This window comes from Kogia breviceps, chromosome 4 (genome assembly GCF_026419965.1).
Source record: "Kogia breviceps isolate mKogBre1 chromosome 4, mKogBre1 haplotype 1, whole genome shotgun sequence".
NCBI classification, from domain to species: domain Eukaryota; kingdom Metazoa; phylum Chordata; class Mammalia; order Artiodactyla; family Physeteridae; genus Kogia; species Kogia breviceps.
This window is the reverse complement of record NC_081313.1, coordinates 77,004,063-77,028,763: the sequence shown is the minus strand read 5'-3', so window position 1 is coordinate 77,028,763 and position 24,701 is coordinate 77,004,063. Positions and strand designations below refer to the sequence as shown.

Here is a 24,701-nt window from a genome sequence, read left to right as displayed (position 1 = left end):
CTCTGTGACCTTCCCTGAGTTCTAAAGGGCAGCTTCAAACAGTTGCTAATCAGGGAAGTGAGAGAATGCAGAGACAAGGGAGGAGCAGTCAAGAAACAACAGTGTAGCCTTGGGGCAGGGTCCTGGTTCCCCCTCAAGGGATGTACATAACAATATCTTTGAGCTCTTCTGCAGAACTAAAACCCCCAACAAATAGAAGATGTTAACTACTCGATGAAGCATTCTTCATTCCAGAAAGGTCACAGTTCAATATCCTGAGAACCACAGATCACGGGACCACCGGATGCCAGATGATCTCTAGATTGAAGGGATGCAGGCCCTGCATGCACCCTGATCCTTATCAGAAATCCCACCCTTTGACTATAAGACTCCTCACAACCCTCACCCTCTCCACCATGCCCCCCCGCCCCGGGATGGGACACACTGTTTTGAGGGTATTAGCCCACTGTGGCCCCCTTTGCCTGGCAAAGCAATAAAGCTATTCTCTTCTACTTCACCCAGAACTCTCTCTCCGACATTCAATTTGGTGCTGGTGCACAGAGGCCAAGGATCGGCATCAGTTCGTTGCCTTTTCCAGCTTTACAGGCAGTCCTTCTCCCTTGACTCATGACCCCTTCCTCTATCTTCAAATGGTAGCTCTCATCCCCACGTTGCCTTCTCTCCTCTTGCTCTACTGCCTCCCTCTTTTAAGGGCCCTTGGGATCAAAATGGACCACTCAGGATAATCCTCCCTTATCCAGAGTCTTAACGTAATCATGCCTGCAAAATCCCTTTTGCCATGAAAGGTAACATTCACAGGTTTGGGGGATTAGGATGTGGATGTTAGAGGGAGGGCATTATTCTGTTGACCATAGGGAGAAAGATGAGACTATGCATTTTCCTTTGCCTGTACTCCCATAAATAAGCACTGTAATGATGCATAAAAAACAAATGAAGGTGATCACCTATGGGAATGTGGGAAATGGGGTGATGGGGGACAGAGATGGAAGCAAGAACTCTCTTCCCAAAGTATACTTTTTGTAGTATTTTGAGCCAGGTAAAATATTACCTATCACAAAATGACAACACTAAAATATAAAAAGAATGAGAAACCTTTTAAATAATGTTTGGCTGTTCTGCTTGAACATGACACATCAGAGACTAAACCACTGGGAACTCTGGAGTAACAGGAGTTATAAGTATTAAGAGAAAAGTGTTTTAGTGGTGATGCAGTTACTAGGGGAAGAAGAAACAAGATAAAAGGATGCACCATTTGGCTTGGATGTGAACAAAACAAGATAAGCACTAAGTCCTGGATGAAGGACTAAGCTAAGTCTTTAAGGAAAAGTTACTGGTTCAGTTTTGGTTAGTTTGTTTTGAGTTAAAGAGTTTTGCGGACTTTCCAGTCCAAGTTGCCGAGAGGAAGAGGGGCTGATATCCCATCTCCTTTTCATTTAATTTTTTAAAATAAGTAATATATTGTGTCTACTAAATTGTATTTTCTTAAATAGGAGTAAATAAGAGAGCTCTTTGCTCTGAACATGTAAGAGAATCTCAGATACTCCCATAATAATCTGATCATTCCTGAACATTAAGCTGTGACAGTAGAGCAGGACAATTAAGATTTTGAGAACACAGCCAGCGCATGCCAGGGTAACTATTTGTATGCAGTTAAACATTATGTGTAACATTGGAGTTGTTTCCCCTTCGTTACGCACAACAGGAACTTTTCTGTCCCCCACAGCCCATCTCACTGCTAACTGTCATGGTCCGAAGGCGGGTTGGAAAAGAATTTCCAGATACAAGGCAGAATGTAAAGAAGACAGAATTTATTAGAGGGAAGGGTCACTGCCAGAACAGCGGGCCAACTTCCTAAAAGTCTGGGAGAGTCAAGCCCGAACATGCGCTATTGATCAGTTTTTATAGCCAGAAAACAAAAGAATGGTCTGAGGTGAAAATTTCATTTACTGATTGGTCGAGGCACATCTACCTTCCTTCTATAGGGTGGGAGTGGGACAGGCCAGATGCCCTTCCTTATTTGGGACAGGTCCCCCTCGCCCAGGTGGGCTCAGGAATTTAGTAACCATTGCAACATGGTGGGGAGGGTGATTAAGAGTCCGGTAGAGGGTGTAATGCTGACACTTTTTCAGGAAGGGTCGTCCTTTGTCCTTGAAGCATCATTGTCCTTGGAGCACCACACTAACCTCCAATGGAGACTCCCAGGCAGAAGTGTCCCCAAGGATCATTTTGTATGTATTCTGCATCCCCTCAATGATCTACCACTCTTCCAGTCTATCTGTTAATCAACTCCCCATTCAGCCAACCACCTGGGTCACAAAAATAAATCAAGACATGACACCTGTCCTCAAGTTATTACCATAGAGAGCCCACCAATACGTAAATACCTAAAATGCAATAACTGCCATAAGAAAGGTATGAATAAAGAGCTAAGGAAAGACACATGCAGAAGCAACGAATTCTTCCTGGCAGAGTCATGGAAAGCAAAAGAGATACGATAATATAAGTGGGACTCTATAGCATATGCTGGAGTTTGCAAAGTAGACAGGAAACAGCAACACAACCCAAGCCATGGGAAGAGCATGAAGTGTGCACATACACAGACGTCTGGATGGACAGTTCTACTTGTCAAGGCAGAAAAGATGGGGCTAGGTTAGGAAAGGCCTTGCTGGCAGTGAAGACTGTGGAGGTTCTTTAATAAGCAATGGGAGTTTTCTAGAAGGGTACATTCCCAGGTCAGATTTGTGTTATAGGAACAGAATTCCAATGGACCTGTGGAGGCCTTTATGGGTTTAGGAGACTTAACTGACAATTTAGGAAACTTCTAGGGAGGAGTTGTTGTATTATATAGCACACATTCTATCCTCATGTTATGGCTGCCTGGTCTCTCTCCCCCTCCTACGTGGGCTCCGCCACCCTGGAAAGGTCTAATTTTTTAAAATTGAGATATAATTGACATATAACACTATATTAGTTTCAGGTATACAACATAATGATATTTGCATATACTGCAAAATGATCACCACAAAAGTCTAGTTAACATCCACTGCTGGACTTGAGGACATAGGGAGGGGGAAGGGTAAGCTGGGACGACGTGAGAGAGTGGCATGGACATATATACACTACCAAACGTAAAATAGATAGCTAGTGGGAAGCAGCCACATAGCACAGGGAGATCAGCTCAGTGCTTTGTGACCACCTAGAGGGGTGGGATAGGGAGGGTGGGAGGGAGACGCAAGAGGGAGGGGATATGGGGATATATGTATATGTATAACTGATTCACTTTGTTATAAAGCAGAAACTAACACACCACTGTAAAGCAATTATACTCCAATAAAGATGTTAAAAAAAAATCCATTGCCATACATAGTTAGAATTTTTTTTCCTTGTGATGAGAACTTTAAAAATCTATTCTCTTAGCTTCCAAATATACAGTATGGTAATATTAACTATAGTCACCATGTTGTACATTATATCCTCATGGCCAATTTTGTAAGTGGAAATTTGCATCTTTTGATCCCCTTCACCCATTTCACACTCCCCCCATCCCTTGCCTTAGAGAACCAATATGTTCTCTAAATCTGTGAGCTTACTTTTTTGGGGGGGGTTTAGTTTGTTTAAGATTCCATATATATTTGAGATCATATGGTATGTGTCTTTCTCTGTCTTTTTTCACTCAGCATAATGTCCTCAAGGTCCATCCATGTTGTCACAAATAGCAAGATTTTATACTTTATGGCCGAATAATATTCCATTGTGTGTATATATATATATAGCATATTTTCTTTATCCATTTATCCATTGATGGATACTTAGGTTGTTCCCATATCTTGGCTATTGTAAATAATGCTGCAATGAACACAGGAGTACAGATATATTTTTGAGTTAGTATTTTCATCTTCTTCAGATAAACAACCAGAAGTGGAAATGCTGGATCATATGGTAGTTCTATTTTTAAGTTTTTGAAAAACCTCCATACTGTTTCCATAGTGGTTGCACCAATTTACCTTTCCACCTACAGTGCACAATGGTTTCCTTTTCTCCACATCCTCGCTAACACCTGTGATTTCTTGTCTTTTTTTTATTTTATTTTTTTTGCAGTATGCGGGCCTCTCACTGTTGTGGCCTCTCCCGTTGCGGAGCACAGGCTCCGGACAAGCAGGCTCAGCGGCCATGGCTCACGGGCCCAGCAGCTCCGCGGCACGTGGGATCTTCCCGGACCGGGGCACGAACCCGTGACCCCTGCATCCGCAGGCGGATTCTCAACCACTGCGCCACCAGGGAAGCCCAATTTCTTGTCTTTTTGATGATAGCCATTCTAACAGGTGGGAGGTGATACCTCATTGTGATTTTGATTTGCATTTCTCTGAAAATTAATGGTCTTGAGAATCTCTTCATGTACCTCTTGGCCATCTGTATGTCTTCTTTGGAAAAATGTCTATTCAGAACCTCTGCATATTTTTATCTGGATTATTTGGGTTTTTTTGCTATTGAGTTGTATGAGTTCTTTACATATTTTGGATACTAACACTTTACCAGGCATATGACTTAGAAATACTTTCTCCCATTCAGTAGGTTGTCTTTTCATTTTGTTGGAAAGATCCAAATTCTCAACCCTCTATAATGTGAAGTTGCTTCTTCATTTCTCAAAAGTCTTGCCCCCAGCCAACACTAAAGCCTATAAGGGCTCATTTCTAGGCTACATAATTATCAAAGCATTTTTCTAAATAATTGCAGTTATTTTTGTTAAGAGAAATTCTGCTACCAGCTGTTAAAGGTAATATAAATTTCTTTATCTCATCACACACATCTACCATATCAACAACATTCTAAATATTTTACGCATAGTGGTTTTCATGAAGCATAATTATGCTTGAGAAATACAAGGCAGAATTCCCAAAGTTACTTCAGCAATTCAACAAGGTGAAAATAACTACATGACACTGTGTGGAACGTGTTTTTAAAAAAAGGTTTATTTGTTACAAAAATGTTAAATACTAAAACTAAAAACATATAAATTCAGGTCAGGCTACTATATTAAAATACACACATACCCTTCTTTGCAAAATTATTAAAGATTGAATTAAACAGATGCCTTAAATTAAATAAAATACTCTTCAGGATGTTTTTGTCTAATTAGCTATATCAGTGTAGTGTAGTTTTTAAAACGACAGTTGAAAACTTCAGCTTATTTATCCAATTTTTATTTATCCAATTCTTCAGTTTTCTGCTTCTGCCCAATATGAAGCCACCATGCTGGCTTAGAAAGGGTGAATTTCTGCTATGTTACTGAATCTTCTATATTTATTATAAGCCTACACTCTACAATATGAACGCAGAGTAGTCAGAAGTATACAAGGGTTATATAAGGTGAAAACCTGGCCCAGAAAGAAAAAGCCTTAATTCTACCATACAGTATCTTCTCTAATTAAAATGACTGGTAAATATATTGAAGCAGAGATCAGCACAAAGCATACATTCATCTAGAAATAATCTTTCAATTAGAAAAGCTCAAAAAGAACACTCATTTCTCCAAGATAGTCTGTAAGGTTTTTTCTAAAAAAAAAAATTCTTGTTATTTTAAATTGAGTTAATTCAAAGGTATTGAAGAGTCTAGTCTAATTTGATTACTGCTCTGAGTAGCCCAGGAGAGCTGTGACATCGGGGTGTTTGAGTTACTCACAGGTGGCAAAGAACTTTCATAATAAAAACTACATGCGCAGCAGCAGCAGAGCACCAGCTCCCAAACCCAACTTCCACTTTTGTCCAACAGCCTAGAAACTATCTATGGTCTACTGAAAGGTTAAATAGTATTTTCAAGAAAATATTTTGCTTTAGAACTTATATTTTTTAATTTCCTAGATTAAAAGTTAAGACTGACTTAGAATTTTAAGTGCTGTAATTAATGCAGGGGTAAGAAAATGCTTAAGAAAAGCAAAAGGCTATCACTGCATTTTAAAAGGCCTTAAATGTGAATGAATTTCTAAAAATCTTCTACAGTATCTATTCTTTCCAATGCTAATCTTTGTCAAGTGGAATTTGCCAATAGTTGATTAGCTCAAGTGAGTTAAATACAAAAAATAAAAAATGCATTCCAGTAAGATTTATCAACACAATCCAATTAAAATCAAGTTTCTTGTAAGATATTTGTAGGGGATTTTTACTGTTTTACTCTGACAGTGTTGGTATACATCCAAGGACTAACTGTATAGTATTGTGTCTATACTATGGTATAAAACTGTTTAATCAAACCTTTGAACAGCTGGAAAAACTATGTGTATTCTAAAGTCACTGGAAATTAAAAAAAATATATTCCAATCCCGAATTACAGATGAAAATGGTGCTAACAACAAACAGTAATCTGGTTTTCCATCTCTCAGCTTGTGAGCTTCTGATGTAATTGTTTCTGTTGACATGTGATACAAGAGAAACTATAATTTTGTCCTCTATCTTAGTACCATTTTCTCTACATGTAACAAGTCTTGATTTATATCCTTTCTCTGAACTTATTAGATAATCTTGAAGGACAAGATTCATGCTATTCCTCATCAAATATCCTTTCAGTCCTCAGAAAGAATTCACACAATTCAAGCCACTGACACCCTAACCTTAGTAAATACACTGAAAGAAGAAAAACCCTTGAGCCTTTGATTGCAAATCCTCTAGAAAGCGTCTTTTCCTATGAGCATTTTTATAAGTGCATATTAAAGTCACACAGGTCAGTCACTTTTACCAACATCCTGGTCTTAGAGAATGATCAAGAAAGTATTCATCTGTGCAGTGCCAGAATTGTGAGTGTTACAAAGTGAAACTAACATGATGCATGTCTCACTTGCCGGCGGAGGTGGCAGAGGAGGGAGGCCATGGGTTGTACAGACTTTCCCATGGGGGAAACCCCATGTGATCTCTTCCCTCAGCAAGCTTCCTTCTCTTTCCTTGATGTCAGTGCCTCTTTTCTGCTTTCAGAGATAATAACGTTCGAGCAAGAAAACATACCCTGCTAGGAGATATGCATAATCTGGGGGGCCCAGTACAGAGTGAAAATGCAGGGCCCTTCTTCAAACATTATTACAAAGTTTAAGATGGCGATCGCAGGGCACTGAACCAAGCATGAGGCCCTTCTAAGCAGGGGGCCTTGTGTAAGCACACAGGTTACATGGCCACAAAGCCAGTCCTCTATAGATTTCTTGCCTAATCATAATCCCAGGGGACAGACAAGGTGGCTCAGCTGGATTGTTCAGATAAAAACCAGATTTTTTTTTTTTTCCATTATGGTTCAAACACTGTCACTGATTTGGAATGAAGCGGCATTTCACTTTCAAAATCCTAGGCAAATTTCTATTCCTAAGATCTCAGCCTGATCAGTCTTCTCCTAGATTTCTAACTATAGAAACAGTCATACTGGGTCTTTAAAAGGCCCTGATTTTAATAGAGCAATTAATCAGACATGATGGAATTTCTGTATTAATCCTACATGATTTTTTAAAAATTTAAACATTTCTTAAATGGAAGGGGTATTAATATCACTAAACCAATAGGGCATCTTAAAGGGAAAAATAGCTGTACACAGCCTCATACACTCGGGTGAAGTCTTAATTTTAGCCTATGGTATATTTTGTTCCCTTTTAAGATCATAATAGTAGTTTTCTTCAATAAGAACTAATAAGCACATTAAGCTGTATGGTGATTTTTTTTTAACTCCCATATTGGTTGCAGCCACAAGAATTTTCCTAGAACCCAGAAGTACCCCATTCTTCATAATAACAAGAAAAAGTGTGTGTATATAAAAACTCCAGGGTTACATTACTAAGCAACGACATTTCCGGGAATGAATATACTTCCTGTATTCCGCAAGCTGCTTCAAGTACATATTTGATGGCCATCTGTGCTTTTCAACAAAACTGCGTTCTTCCACTAAAAGTTTCAGAAAAAGAATATTAATTGAATATATTTTATTTGGGATCAAGTTTCGATATTAACTATTGGTTTCCTATGTAATAGATGAGATCCAAGCTCTGCGTATACTTCCTCCCCTCCCCTCAATCAGTCATCAGTATTTATGTTATTCTGTGATTCACAATTATATACTGTTTTAGTTTTTTTCCTTTAATTAGTTTTCTTTGTAGCTAACTCAACCTTCCAAACTCTTTGAAGTCCTCTCAATTCTGTTTTCCACGGGGCCACAGTTATCAGAGGATCTAGCCATTCCTATGCGGGTGGTGGCGGTGTTGCCCTGGAGACCCCTCTCTTCAGAGCCCTGTACCTTCTTGCCTTCTATGCCTGCTTCATGCTTTTGCATTGGATCCCTCCACTCCTGGACTCCAGATTCCTCACTCTGTTTTCTCTAGTTTTGGTGAAGCACAACTTTTATTAGCTTCCTGAAGCGGAGTATACATAAGAAGTGTTTTTGAGACCTTGCTTGTGATGAAACATCTTTAATCTGTCCTTACACCCAATAGATCATTTGGTTTGGTATGGAATTCTAGGTTGAAAATTTTCCCTCAGTATGTTGAAGACAGTACTCCACTGCTTTCTAGTTTCCAAGGCTGTTAAGAACTCTACTAGCATTCAGATTCATGGTCGCTGATAAGTGATCTGTGGGGGTTTTTTATTCTGTAAACGTTTAGATTTTTCTATTCATAGTCGGTGTTCCTGCACGTCCCAGTGATAGACCTTGTTATTCATTAAGCTGAGCACTTAGCAGAGCCTTTTAATCTGCTGACTCAGTTCCTCAGTACTGGGATAACTTCTTGTATTATTTCTTTGATAATTTCCTCCTCAGCATTGTTTTTCTTTTTTCTTCCTGTATTAACTTCTATTACTGAGATACTTCACCTCCTGCATTGAGCCTCCAGCTTTAAAAAAAAACTTTCTCTGTCTCTTCATCCTTTTTGTCCTACTTTCTAGATTTCCTTACCTTTATCTTTCTACTCTTTTAGTTAGTTAGTTGTTTGGGGTTTTTTTGGTTATGGTTTCATTTTTGCTATCCTAATTTTCAAGAGCAACTTTCTTGTTCTTTTATTGTTTTCTTAAAATTATGGTAAAATACACATAATATAAAATTTACCTTCTTAACTAATTTTTTTTGTTTTTCCATCTTAACTATTTTTAAGTGTATAGTTCAGTAGTGTTAAATACATTCACATTGTTGTTAACCAATCTCCAGAACTCTTTTCATCCTGCAAAACTAAAACTCTACACCTATCAAACAACTCCGTTTCCCCTTCCCCCAAGTCCCAGCAACCACCATTCTATATACTCTGTCTCTATGAATATTGTTTCTTTTTTATAACATTCTATCCCTGTTTTATGAACAAATATCTCTTATTCTTTGAGGATATTAATTATAGGGTTGTTTTTAAGGTTTTCTTCTACTCTTTGTTCTTGTAAGTTCCTTCTCTTCTGTTTTTATTCATTTTGTTTTGTTTTTGGTATTCATCTTTCACATTGGACACTGCCTCAAATATCTGTTGACCCCCAGTTAGCCTCTTTATATTAAAGAGTGAGATGCTAGAAAGCTGTTTGGAAATCTTTTGGGGACGGGCAGGACTTGCTGACTGGTGGAATACACTGTAGCACAACTGAACAGATATCCATTGGGTTAACTGAGAGAATTCTCAAATGACTGCACCTACAGTTTTTTATGTGAGGTCAGGGAAGGATGCTTCAATTTCATGCCCAGAGTATGAGTGTGAAAGTGATAGTCAAGGTGGGAGTCAAATACCTGCCTGCCAGAATTCCAGAACCTGGATATGGGCAGAAGGCTGGAGGGTTACTATATAATGTGACACTTTCACATGATCTCTATGTTTTCAGTCCAGCTCCTTGCCCCAATCTCAGCTATACTCTGAGTTCGTGATTCTATAACTTTTTTGGTTTAACTTATCCAGGAATAAACCTCCAAACTCCTGTGATGATGAGGGAGAAGCACTTGCCTGCCTGGGTGGGAAGGAGTATAGCAAAAGCATTGAACTAATCCTATGGCTTTCAGCCCCAAGCCTCATCCTGCTTTCTGAAATACCAGGTACCTCAAATTTCTAAGGCTTTACAGTATTCTGCTGGGTGAATCAGTTTGTTTCTCATCAGTATTCCCTTCTGTGGGCACTTAGGTTTGCTTCTGCTAAGTCAGTTTCCACTTCTCCATCTACTGTTTGACCCCATCTATTATAATTTGTATTAACAAGGTCTTGATCCAGGCTGCAGGGCCTGGATAAGAAGAAACAACCTAGCTGCCCAGGGAAATTAGTTGTAGGTTTCATTAGGGAGCAAAGGTGACATAAGGCTGCTCCCTCAGTTAAGATTAAAAAAACAAAAGCAAAAAAACAGAGAAAACTTGTCAGAGATGAGCTCTGGTAGCCAGCAAAAATCAAAACGAGACAAAAAACTCCCTAATATATAATACATAACATAATATTGAGATAAATTAAACTGTGAGAATAACGAATCCATAAATGCCAAGGGTAACATATTCCTGTGCATTGCTGTTTGTTTTCGTATGAGTCCAGTATATAAAATATGCCTAGTATTTAATGAACTATTTCACTGAGTTCTGATGTATCAGTGCCCGCATTAACCTGAGATCTTTTCCAGTCTCCCTTTTAAATTTCTAAACACCTCTAAAGAAGAAAAATTCCCAGTTAAGGGAAAATATTTCATAGAATTCCAATAATAATTTGATTATTTTTGAAGTTGAAAATGAGCAATTCTTTCAGGAAGCTGTAAAGAGACTGTGACAAGAACCCTTATCAATTTCAAGTGACCATGTGAAGTAGGCCAGGAGTCAGGCAACACGGAGGAGAGGAGACGATGGCACCATGGAGAGGGCACACGCCTTTAAATGAGTAGCCACTGCTCAGCTCCAGGTTGTTGCCATGTGGGAAGATGGGCCCAGAGAAGCCAGATCTTCCAACTTTGTCAAAAGAAGCCAGAAATTTGGATTTTCAAATGTGACATGTTACAATTTTTAATATTGACACTAAAAAAAATATAATACCATGTGGTCCAAATAAAATCCCTTAGCAAGTTACATTCAACCCATAGACTGCCAGTTTATGACTGCTGACACAGACTATCAAATTCTCCCTTATCCACAGGGCTTTCTTTTTCTCTGCCCAAAAGGACACACCACAGCAGGTCCTGGACATGAACAAGCACCGCTAAATCAGAGCACTCAGAATACTGTTTTAATTCCCATCAAAGGAACATAAGACAATCACTGACACAGCCTCATTTTCTTACCCTGCCTTCTCAACTTACACCCTGGAGTCCTGCTTCTCACCGTGCCAGGTGGTCATAACATACTTTATAGGCAATTGTATAAGTATCAGAATAATATAAAGATTAATAACTCAAAGGATTTAGAGAGCATCCTTCCCCCAAGGTTGTAATAGTACTCTATGTGTATCACAAATCTACACAAAATAGTAAGTAGAAAATCATCTGACTCGTCTTTTACAAATGAAGGTGACTTCAGGTGGCATAATAAAGGGGGTCCTAAAATCAAAATGTTCATTTGTTTCATTTTTAATTGCCTCCTTACAGAGTAACTGTGTAAGAATGCCCCTACTGACTAACAGCAAGGGGAAGTATACCTTATGTTTATGAATGAACTTTGTTTCTCGCACAAAGTAAATGGTTAGTAAATATCTATTGTCCTGCTATGATTTATTATATTACTCTTCTGCACTAATAGTTAAACTCTATGTAAACAGCCTCCCAATAGGCATACAATGTTTGTTGACTGGCTGAATACATCTGCCAAAAACTGACTGTCTGTTTCTTGGTGTCCTTAAATATGCAATGAACAGCTGAATGAAACCAGAGATGCTCACCTCTTCTAGCAGCAGATTCTCTTTTACAAGCAAAATTTTACATAGAATTCTAAGATCTCAGCAGACCAAAGTGGAACCACTCTGGATGAAGGTGCGAGGGAGGGGTCCAAGAACAGAGAGCGCTAGCCTCTCCTCCCCTCTCCCTCCTCTTCTGCGCCACCCACCTTGCTCTCTGCCCCCACCTCACAAGAACTGCGGGCATCATCGCCAAGGAGGTTTCTCCACTTAGAGTTTGAAACTACTTGACTAGGAGATCTTTAATTTCCTTTTCCCTTTATCTTTATTTTTCCTTGGGTCTATTCTAGGCAATAACATAAGCAAACCATTGTATCTAAACTGTCTACTTTGATAACTATTCTATTTTCATTTTCTTTCATCTTATGCAGCACTCAGAAGCTCACCCTTTGATTGGTTTTAATCTTTATAATTTACCTTAAAAAATCACATTAAGTATACTCTCTGCTCAGTAAATTTTGCACCACTCTTTGATCAATAAAAAATTGCTATTGTCAAATGATATAATGGACTCCTGTAGAGACAGGAGATACCAGTACAACAGAACTATATACTAGGGATAATGTTTTCTTTTTAAGAAGAAAATTTAAAAAGTTATACTACTTAAATTTTGCTTCTGACTTAGGTGGTTAAAACCAAAGCTCATTTATCACAACCAAATGTCATGTGAGGCCCCCTTCTCTCTCTACTTCAGAAAAAAATGCACTTAAAAATGGATGAGAGCTATGAAACAATCACTAGGAAATTTCTTGTGTAACACAGGTCAAGCTTCTTATGAAACACCGGTTACTATAAGTGTCCTCAATTACCACACTGCATACTTAAAAGGAATGTCTTACACTGACTTTTTATTTTTAAAAACTACTATTCCTACAAATTATGTCTCAAATCTAAGAACAAAGAACGTAAAGGTTTTTCGTTGCAAAAACATTAATTGGCAATCTACCTGAAAGATCCTGAAATTCAGGCTTCTGACTGAAGATGAGGTAGTTAGTGGCAATGAAATGAAGCAGCCAGGTTGAGAGGCAATCAGAGTGGTGAAACTGCAAGAAAAATGGAAAGTGAAATAATATTGTACATAATGACCATCAACATGATGATTAGATCGAGAGAATGGTCCAGGAGAACTCATGGAGGGCCCAATTCCACATTTAATGTGTCTGTATATGATTCAGCCTTCAGTCTACTCTGACAGCAGAAAGGAAAAGGGAGCATTATCAACAAATAATAATAAAATCACATCAATGAAGAAACGAAATCAAATGAAGAACAAGCTACGGCTGCCATAGTGGCTTAATGTCTTTAAGCAGATGCATGGTTGCATCTGTGGGTAACAAAAGACTACTAGAGGTTCTTGAGGACTTTCATTTAAGCTTTTCATCTAAGGTCATGGCCTTCACTAACTGCACTTATATCTGTGTAGCAGAGAGAAGAATTATGGTTAGCAAAGTTATACATCTGGCCATACCTCAACAAATTCACCTGCAGAGAAAGCCAAAGAATATTTTGAGGAGGAGATGTCATCAATCTAAGGGTATGGGTTTCCACATGTAATTATTTCTATGAGAAGGTTACGTCTGAATAATTGCTTTTAACTGGGATGTACTGTTACATTTAGCAGGATTTCCAGCACGTTTATCATCCATCCTGAATTCCAATAGCTAATGGAAGGGAAACTCAGAAACTTGGCCATGACATTATTACCTTGGTGCCCACCCAGTGACACTCACTAATCCATCTAACCACGCAATTCAGATTACAGTAGCATGCTGCTAGGCAACTTAGGAACATGAGTGTAGTTCTTTTATCATTACTGTGGTAAAATATACATAACATAAAACTTACCATTTTAACCATCTTTACGTGTACAGTTAAACAATAACTCCCCTTTCCTCCTACTCCCAGGCTCTGGTAGCCACTATTCTATTTTCTATGAATTTGGCCATTCCAGGTACCTTGGATAAGTTATACAAGTTATACAAAATGATACAATGTTTGTCCTTTTTCTGATTGGTTTATTTTACTTAGCATAAAGTTCATTCATGTGGCAGCATGCATTAAAATTCCATTCCTTTTTAAGTCTGAGTAATATTCCATTGTATGTATATGCCACATTTTGTTTATTCATTCATCTGTTGATGGACATTTAGGTTGTTTCCACCTTTAGGTTAAAATAGCTCTTTTAAGGACACTCAAAAATAGTATATAAGCATAAGTAATGCTAAATTGAAGACAGATTTGTAATCTCAAATCTTAAGAATGAAACTCAAGTATCACTCTTTTTAAAAGTTATAATGTGTGAATATTTTACATGTAAATTCACAGGTCCCTCTGATTTTAATTATACAAACTCAATTTTTGAATTGTAAGAGACGTCATGGTTCATCTAATACCACATCACATATTAACAATCTTTCTTCACTTTATGTTTTTAGCAGACGAATATGAGTGATCTCAAGGGAATAGAGCAAGAATGTGGAGCTATCTTAACAGAAGCCACCAGCACTACTAGATGGTTTACCCAGAGCAGAAAACCTACCAACAGACAGTTCAGAACGCTGCCTAAGGGCTGTGACTTCGAAAGAGAGGGAGGCCACAGAAATGAATAGCTGGCTATAAAAACATGGTTCAAATGCAGAATTTTATTTTTGAATAAGATTTAAGATTTCATAATTGTGGGCTCTTGGCAAGAGATGGAATGCGTCCCACTGGAAAAACTACATTTTTGGAAGAATATATGCTGACTTGAGAAGACAGTTTAAACTGAAATAAACAACAGAATTTTAAAAAGAAATTTTAAAAAGTACCATAAACCAAACGCTACAGCATTTAACAGCCCTGTGAAGAATAATAATGGTGGGAAAAGTACCCAAAACTCACAAGGAAAAGGTCAGAAACAAAACTGGTGGCCTGAAGAAGCCAAATATTAAATGCACAGATTATAAGCAAGAATTTGAGTTTAAAACTTTAATATAAGAGTAAACAGAACTTCATAGAAATCACCAAAGTTTGCCAAGATAAGGTTTAAAGCAGAGGAGGAATAAGGAAATCTCTACCTCAATCCAAAGGAACTGATCCGATTATGGGGAAAAAGCCTCTGTTGCATGTTAAGATTTCAACGTGATGGAAACATGTGAACCTGAAGGCAGAATCGTGGTAAAGAACTGAGAGAGGTTAAAGGAGAGTTCCAGCTCATGTGTATCAAAACTGCTTATTTGTATCAAAAGTATGAAAGATGCTTTCCTGATACACAATACAAAACTGGCAGAGATGATAGAGGGATTGGAAATTTCAATTATTCAGAGAGCTACTGGAAATCTAATTCTGCCAAAAGACAATTTCAGCTCCTAGAAGTCAGAGAAGCAATGAGGGAAAGGTTAACTAAAGTTTGGCCAACAGATGAACTGGCTGGCGAAGTTGAACCTCAACCGAAGAACTTCAAACAGGAAGAAAATGATCCTGTTTCTGTGATTCATAATTGGCAAATTAGGGACCACCAGGAATAGACTGAAGGAAAACCGGTAAAGGTAGGCTTAATCTTAGCAAACAGAAAAGTCTTCAGAAACAAATAGTAAAATTCAAGAAAAGTTGGTATCTTAGACTTTTAAAATTCAAAGGGAAAAAGAAGGATAATCACATAGTCAGAAACCACACATTCAGGGAATACAGGTCAGGAAGAATTTCTGACAATACAATCATAAATGATGCTAATGAGGAACTGTGTACGTGTGTGTGTGTGTGTGTGTGTGTGTGTGTGTGTATGTGTGCGCGCACGCTTGGGGGGGGCACTTAAAGAAATCAGTGCAACCAAGTAGGAAGTTCTCTTATGCGTGAACTATGTAAAAGAATACTACAAGATAAGGAAAGAAAAGCTTGTGCTCATTTTTTAAAAGTATGACAGACTTGTTAGAATGTATGAAAATGATACATCAAAAATGCAGGAGGGACTTCCCTGGTGGTGCCGTGGTTAAGAATCCGCCTGCCAACGCAGGGGACATGGGTTCAATCCCTGGTCCAGGAAGATCCCACTTGCCATGGAGCAAGCCCATGCACGACAACTACTGAGCCGGTGTTCTAGAGCCCACGAGCCACAACTACTGAGCCCACGTGCCACAACTACTGAAGCCCATGTGCTGCAACTACTGAGCCCTAGTGCTGCAACTACTGAAGCCCACGGGCCTAGAGCCTGTGCTCCACAAGAGAAGCCTGAGTACTGCAACAAAGACCCAACGTGGCCAAAAAATAAAAAAATGAAGGAGGTTGAAAAAATGTGAGAAAAAATAAAAAGAATTTTTAAATCTAGAGAATAGCTATTAATCCCAAGCTCAATGTAATTATATTACAAAGAGAGATTAAGGTTACTCATTTAAAAAAATTTTTTTCCTTAATATTAAATACATATGATCTGAAGACTTGATTATGAGAGAAATGAACTCCAAAATAGTTACGGAGATAATAAGAGAAGACCTATTTATAATACATCTTATAATATAATAAGATAATAAGAGAAGGTGATTTAAATGAATTCCCTTCCATTCTGAGCAATAGACATATTGATTAATAAATTCATTTCAGTGTGGAGGCAAGCTTTCAGCTGTCACAGAGTCAGCCCTTTGCCCCATTATGTGGCTCTATTTTAGCAACTTAGGTGAAGACAAATTTGTTATATTTTCCTAATTCTGGATGTCAAAGTTCATAGAGACAGTCAATATGTTGTATGCCAGATAATATTTTACAAAGTCCTGATCGTCTGTAACAATGGATCAAATATATTCCTATGAAAAAGACTTAGAAGGTTCAGCTTAATACAAGTTCAGTACTCATCACTGTGCCATGACTGCTGCAACCCTACAACTGTCTTAGGGCAGGCGATGGAATGGTAGGATAACTCCTCGTACAATGAGACATTTCAACAAAAGGTGTTTGAAAGAATTGATGAAGTACACCAATACCTCCTACAAACAGCCAGAACTTTAAAACATGCTCGTGAAGTCAATGAATGAACGAATGAACGAACGAACGAACGAACGAACGAACAAATAAATGAGTTCTGCGTAACCATCTCTATCAGTATGTACAGACCAAACCTGTCATTTTCTATTCAGGAACCCTAAGGTGTGATCATTTGAGGGAAATTCAATGTAAATTCTGTTTTCTATAATGTCTATACAAAATAATACAGCACCACACTCAACTGACGCTAATAAGGGCCACTATTCACTTGAAAAAATTCTGTATTGGCAAATCCTACCTCCTTAGAAAGAGATTGCTCAAAATCACTATGCTTCAAAATTATGTAGCTGCAGAAATTGCTGTGAGGGCATATTTACTTCATTTAGACAAATTTCCAAAGTAAGACAAGCACTAATATATCTTTTGATGAACAGAAAAAATGAGTGAAGTAATATAATTTTTGTAATATTTTTTTAAAAATCAAACAACCAGATACGTAGGGCCAATTACCTTGGCTTTTTTGAGCAGGTCAACTATATCGAGGTTCATAGATGCCAGTTCCCGGCTTGGCATGCTTTGCAGCTGTGTAATGATGAACAGCTCACAGATGTGCTGCAGCCTGGACACTTGGTACATCTCTGCACAGATCAGGAGACACATAGCCTGGAAAATGCCAGCTGATGCAAGAAGGGAAATAAGAGAAAATGGACCATAAAACCATTTCTTTTATGACCTAAAAACAAAACAACAAAAACCAAAAAATGCTGACTATATCATCCAATGTAGAATAGAATGCCTAAAAAAGCCTTGAAGGGGTAAGTCAGCAATCTAAACTATTACTCCATTTTAAAAGGAATTCATTCAAGCCTTCACACACAGAAGTGAATCTGTTGCTGTTGTTTTTAATTCTTCAGAGAAAGAGATTCTACAATTGCCCTTAATAATCAACTCCAGGGCTACTGGGTAATTCTGTCTGCTAGCTATACTAAATCCTTTTAATTCTTCTTCTTCTAGCTTTAGTCCCTAGGTTTGTTTGTTTTGTTTTTATTGTGGTAAAATAAACATAACATAAAATTTACCATTAATCATTTTTGTCTGTTTTTTTTTTTTTTTTTTTAATTTATTTTTTGGCTGCATCAGGTCTTTGTTGCAGTATGCGGGATCTTTTGTTGTGGTGCGCAGGCTTCTCTCTAGTGGTAAGCGTGTGGATTCCCTCTCTCTAGTTGTGGCACACAGGCTCCAGGGCACATGGGCCCTGTAGTTTGCGGCATGCAGGCTCTCTAGTTGAGGTGTGGGGTTTAGTTGCCCCGCGGCATGTGGGAACTTAGTTCCCCGACCAGGGATCCAAGCTGTGTCCCCTGCATTGGAAGGTGGATTCTTTACCAGTGGACCACCAGGGAAGTCCCTAGCATTAATCAGTTTTAAGTGTAAAGTTTAGTGGCATTAAGTACATCCATGTTGTTGTGTAACCATCACCACTACCTTCTCCAAAACCTTTTTCTTCTTCCCCAACTGAAACTCTGCACTCATTAAGCACTAACTCCCCACTTCCCCTTTCCCTCAACCCCTGGCAGGCACCAAGGTTTTTTTGTTTGTTTTTTTAACACTTCTCTGTAATTCTTTCTTGTCCCTCTTTAAACTCCTTACATTCTTTGTAGCTAGGAACCAAGAAGAGCCTGTATGATAACTATTTATCATAATGAATAGATTATTTTTCTTTCTGCAATTTTCCCAATGCAAATTTTCCAGTATCCAGCTTAATTCTTTGATTATTCATTTTGACTCATTTCCCCCCCACACACACACACCTTCACCTTTTACCAATTTTTAAAGTGTTTTGTCTTATAGTTTTATTGCTTTTCTGAGCATTTTTTCTAATTAGTAAGATAACACTTAAAATCCAAAGCTTCAATTACTCTAGTGAGAGGATGATTAAGAAACCAAATTTCCATGGGAGGGAGGGTGAGGCAAGAGATATGGGAACATATGTATATGTATAACTGATTCACTTTGTTGTAAAGGAGAAACTAACACACTATTGTAAAACAGTTATACTCCAATAAAGATGTTAAAAAAACCAAATTTCCTTATTATTTCAAAACTGGTCAAATTTTTAAATTTAATATATAAATTTGCCCATACTGAAATAATAAAATACACAGTAACACACATTTTGATGAGAATCAATAATGTCTTTTTTTTTTTTTGGCTGCGTTGGGTCTTCGTCACCGCGCGTGGGCTTTCTCTAGTTGCGGCGAGTGGGGGCTACCCTTCGCTGTGGCACGCCGTCTTCTCTCTGCGGCGGCTTCTCTTGTTGCGGAGCACAGGCTCTAGGTGCGTGGGCTTCAGCAGTTGCAGCATGCAGACTTCAGTAGTTGTGGCGCACGGGCTCTAGGGTGTGTGGGCTCAGTAGCTGTGGCTCATGGGCTCTAGAGCGCAGGCTCAGTAGTTGTGGCGCACGGGCTTAGCTGCTCTGCGGCATGTGGGATCTTCCCGGAGCAGGGCTCGAACCTGTGTCCCCTGCATTGGCAGGCGGATTCTTAACCACCATGCCACCAGGGAAGTCCAATGATTTCATTTTTATTAAACAGAAATGATAAGCCAGTCTTTAACACTGATTTTGTAACTGGCTCCAAAATACTCTATTGAAAGCTGCAAGACCATAATTAATTCAATTAAAAGAATGTTCTGTTCTGGAACTTCTAAAACTTTTCACTAGAGGGCTCATGACTTGTTTAAAACTTAGGAGAGGGCTTCCCTGGTGGCGCAGTGGTTGAGAATCTGCCTGCTAATGCAGGGGACATGGGTTCGAGCCCTGGTCTGGGAAGATCCCACATGCAGCGGAGCAACTAGGCCCATGAGCCACAACTACTGAGCCTGCGCGTCTGGAGCCTGTGCTCTGCAACGAGAGAGGCCGCGATAGTGAGAGGCCTGCGCACCGCGATGAAGAGTGGCCCCCACTTGCCACAACTAGAGAAAGCCCTCGCACAGAAACGGAGACCCAACACAGCAAAAATAAATAAATTAATTAATAAACTCCTATCCCCAACATCTTCTTTAAAAAAAAAAAAAAAAAAAAACTTAGGAGATTTCAATAACGAACATTGGAAGTTTTCCAAATATAAAATTAAAGCAGTAAACCTGAAGAGAGGTATGGTCTGAAATGTGTATTTTCTTGGCCAGGTTCTGTAACCAAGGTCTCAGGCTCCTGGACTAAGCCACCACCAGCTTATTCTAGTTGTGTTTGTGGTGGGAGCCATCTGGTGGCCAAAGGACAAAGACTAATTAAAATGGGCTTCCACGCCTGCATCCCAAGGCTTCAGGCCTGTTGAAAGGATTCTGCAATTTCTCCAAAGTGCCTCCAGATACAGGAAACCTGCAAGATCTGTTCCAACCTGAAGCTGCCATAGACAGTTCCTAGTTAATGGTGAGTAGGAAAATAAATCCTACAGTCCACTGGGCATTCTAAACCACTTAGGAAAAGTTTTTGGATAAGTCAGCTTTAGGACAGTGTGACTCTAGGAGAAGTCAGGAAAAGTCAGACTTTTAAAGTTTTTAAATAAAAGTCAGAAAAAGGCCATCCTCTGGGCCAGAGAGATGACCAAAGGAGTCTAAGAATATCGAAATTCCTTAAAGTGCCTCAAACAGAAGTCAGAGCCATAACAGCAGCTGCCCAGCCCTTTTCTCCTCATGAAAGGGACAGTGTTCTAAGGCGCTCTCTGCTCCAGTGTGTAGAAGTGAAGTAGCCACTGGGTACCACAAGACACCTCCATTTCCAGGGTGCCTACAGCTATCAGCATGCTGTTGGTGCTGGCTGGGACATGTGAACTTATCCCAGGGTCTGAGCGCCCAGAAGAGGTACCCAGTCACTGCTCTTTCACGTGAACTTACTGGAAGTTCACTGTTGTCCCCAAATCACCTCCACCTGCTTATTAGCACATTCCATGACGTCAACTCTCATACACCTTAAACAAAAAGAGATTTCATAGAAAGCAATTTCTCAAAATGGGTTATCAGGAAAGAAAGAGTTATGAGATTCTATCTAACATTTATAATGGCTCACCTGGGCAACAGGAGTCTGTGTATAGGTATTCTAAGAATGACAAGAAAGTCTCTTTGGAAACACCATAAACTGGAATCAGAACACTCTTTGCTTCCATGTAATTCCCATTAAACATGGCTGCCATCACTTCACACCGGGCCACCAGGACGGCCCTGTGGGCTGGCACCGTCGTACCTGTAAGGTTCGACAGGGAAACAAAGCTAAGGGAGAAAAACTTGCAGAGTTATTGTCCTAGCAATTTTCCTTCTAATTAGAATGATATTGCATTAGGCACAGCTAAGCTGATATTCAGAAACCAGATGTGGGTGTGATAATCTGTATTAAACTTTGCAGACTTTGTAGTTTTAAAATAAATTGAAAAATTAAGAGTTCAAAAGTTGGCTTTGAAACCAACAACTTGCAAGTCAGGCAATTACTTGTTACTTAGTTTTTATTTCCTAAAGATAGAAACACTGCAATGCAATACTTTGCTTAATGTCTTTTTATCATGAAACATCTCTTTGCAATTGGCTTGAGACACCACCACCCTCCCCTGCCCATGTGTCTCACAAGAAAACACAACCATTACTCACAGTACAGTCCTGGCTGGGCTTCCCTGTATCAGAAACAGTAAACCATCCTTAGCCTAAGTAGTCCATAGATCACAGCAGGAATGGCAAGGGAATCTCTTCTGGGGCCAAGGGGAGCATTTCAGACTTAATGGGTGATGTGGACAGAGATGACCTAGTCCCCTGCTTCCTCCCTGGCATACTACCTCCACAGGGAAACTCTTTCCTAAATGAACAATGCCTGCCTGCTTGTTGGAGCGCCAGAGCAGCTTTCAATTTTAAAGGCCCCTCAGTCTACACCCCTCGCTGAAGCTCATTAAACTAAACTGACTCTCCAGCGAACTAAGCTCTCCAGCTACTGCGTCACCGCACCAAGGCAGTGCCAGATGGGACGCATGTGGCCCAGGGCTCACAGGTGGAGGAGCAGTTCTTACCACTCCCACCACCTTAGGAAACCACGAACCCATAGTGAGCCCTCAGTTCAGTCTAGATCAGATCAACAGATCATCACCAAGCATCCACCATGTGCCAATCACCATGTTTGGTACAAAGATGAGAAACATGGAGCTACCCTGCTTTGGAGCAGCCAAACTTTTAGTTTGGTGGAAGACACCACAGCCAGTGTAAATGACAAAACTGTGCCTTTCCAGAAAGTAACACTATGAGCCAGACCACTCTGCTCTGCCCAAGAGTCTTCACCTGGCAGCCCCTAAATCTCATACTTCTCAGGGACATGTATTCTTCTCCAAAATATTTACAATTACTATTCTTCATCCTCTTGAAATCCACGCAAAACATCTTCTGGCTCAGAAAAAGCAGAAAAAAGTTCCACGTAAACCCAGTGACTTTCTCCAAAGCCGATAATCCCTCAGGATCCAAACGCAACACCTGACAGCGCCAGTTCTGGGCTCACTGCTTGGCACTGTCACCCACACAGGCGCACCTCCCCCAGGAGGGCGCGGGGAGAAGCCACAGGAGCTCTCTTCCCGGGTCCTCACACCTACGAGCAGGCAGCCTCCCTTCTTAGCCCCTTCCCCTTCCTCTCTGCCCCTTTGCCTTTAGGTCACCTGCCCTCAAGGTTACAGTGTCCATCTCTGGGGGATAACCAGTTTCCATAACTAAAGCATGCTGGATATATTTGGACACAACAATTAAAAAGGAATTCAGGGCTTCCCTGGTGGCGCAGTGGTTGAGAGTCCGCCTGCCGATGCAGGGGACACGGGTTCGTGCCCCGGTCCGGGAAGATCCCACATGCCGCGGAGCGGCTGGGCCCATGAGCCATGGCCGCTGACCCTGCACGTCCGGAGCCTGTGCTCCGCAGCGGGAGAGGCCACAGCAGTGAGAGGCCCGTGTACCGCAAAAAAAAAAAAAAAAAAAAAAAAAAAAGGAATTCAAATAGGCAATGTTATATGACTTGCAACTTTAGTCTTAAAATCTTAAATAGGGAACCATGAAAAAAAGAAAAAGAAAATTAGGAGTATGGCTTAAACAAACTAGATAACCTATCATTTGGATTAAGCAGATGGATTTAAGACTGGCAAGAAAATACCTAATAGATAGTAGTAGATGCAATCGAAGCTTGAGGGGTAACCTTGAAATTTTAACAGAAATGTTCCATTGATAATGTAGTTACAACAGAGTTACAAAAAACTCAGTACCTTAAACAAAACACTCAGTACCTTAAAGCATTTTCAAAGCGCATTTCAAGCTTCGAATTTAGCTTGAAAAAGTATTATAACTCCAAGAAAACCTCCATTTCTGTTTCTCACCGTTTCAAACTACTGTTTTGGTGTTATAAATTGTTCTATTGTGAAACTATAATACAATATCTCAGTATAGTCACATTTTTAAACATTGTATATAAACTGTATAAATGTATAAGTACTGTATAAAACATGCTGAATGAAAATAATGCAATGATTATTTATGCAACAGCAATAGGATAGAGCTGAAGAATTACAGGGGGGAAAAAGACATCAACTTTCAAGCTAAGAGATAAACATGTCCTTTCAAAATGTCAAGGCCTAAAGTAACTTTCCTTTGGATTATTTAATTGTTGTTATTGTTTTTTAAGAATTTTTTTTTAAGGAAAAGAGTTTTAAGAGTGAAACAAAATTTAAAAACCCAAGTTTCTAATAACTTTGCACAGATTATCAAAGATCTTTGTTTTTATTATATACTAAAATAAAACACTACATTTTTCATACCTTCTTCACATTACTTGCCAAGTTTCAAAAATGAAATTTTTAGAATCATTTTTTGTTTTATTCTGAAAACAGGAAACTTGCCTAGCTCAAGAGAGATTTAGAATATGTACTAAGTAAACAAGACAGAATATAACTGTAAAAGTATTTTTCACAAGGCACAGATTCAAATGTCAAAAGGAAACATATCTTTCTACATCAGATCCAAAAGTTTACCATGACTAGTTTTAGAGCTGCTTTTTTAAAAAGTACTTAATGGAAAAAGATACAAACTCAAACAACAAACTGTGGGTGGTAGTTTTATATACACACACACACACACACACACACACATATATTTGTATATGTATATATTTGATGACTGTTTATTTCAGGGATAGTAAGTAGGTTTTATATCCCATGTCAACTCCAGCCAGTTGTCAGTGATGCCTGGAACATTTTTTTAAAAGGATTTGCTGCAGCCCTCGGTTCAGCACACAAAAAAAGCAGTGATGCACCAGTGTTGGATGCCATTGTAGGGGAAGAATAGTGGAGTCTGTCCATCAGGCCTCTAAACACACCTTTATATGTACCATCTCCATCTCCATGACCACTCACCACTCTCCCAGGTAGAAACTAGTATCCCCATTTTATAGGTGAGGAAACAGAGGACCAGAAATGTAAAGTAACACAACAAAACCTATTATATAGTAAATATGCATCTAAGCAAGACCCTGACCTGGCCTGTTACTATCATCTCATCAAGCTTAACACTAAAAAGGACCTTTTAGAATCTACATGGTTCACTTTCTCCACTTTACAAATGAGAAGACTCAAGACCAGACATATTAAGGACTTGCCCAAGGACACACACTGGTTGGAATGCAAAGCCAAGGCTAGAGCTAGGGCTCCAGACCCTCCTCCAGAGCAGACAACACTGCTGCTTCTACACACTGGAAGCTGCCCTCCCCACACTCCTCAGAGCGCGGTTTGCCTCTCCTCCAGCTGCTGGCAGAGAAGCTGTTGCTGGACCCTGCTTCCACCCATTCCTGCTTCTCTCTGCTCCTGATTCCCTTGGAGGCCTTGGTTGTTGAGCTGAGGAGGCTACAAA

The 24,701-nt window shown here is 39.4% G+C and overlaps 1 protein-coding gene across 1 annotated transcript in view; it reads right to left on the bottom strand.

Annotated features, from left to right (window-relative positions):
* Positions 1-4,947: 4,947 nt before the first annotated feature.
* The window catches only part of RHOBTB3 (Rho related BTB domain containing 3), a 56,673-nt gene continuing 36,919 nt past the window's right edge, over positions 4,948-24,701 (bottom strand). The window contains exons 9-12 of the mRNA XM_059061452.2: positions 20,860-21,033; positions 17,307-17,473; positions 12,790-12,886; positions 4,948-7,911 (exon numbers count right to left, since the gene is read on the bottom strand). Of these exons, the coding sequence (XP_058917435.1) occupies positions 7,796-7,911; positions 12,790-12,886; positions 17,307-17,473; positions 20,860-21,033 (554 nt within the window). The 3' untranslated portion in view covers positions 4,948-7,795. The remainder of the gene's footprint in view (positions 7,912-12,789; positions 12,887-17,306; positions 17,474-20,859; positions 21,034-24,701) is intronic.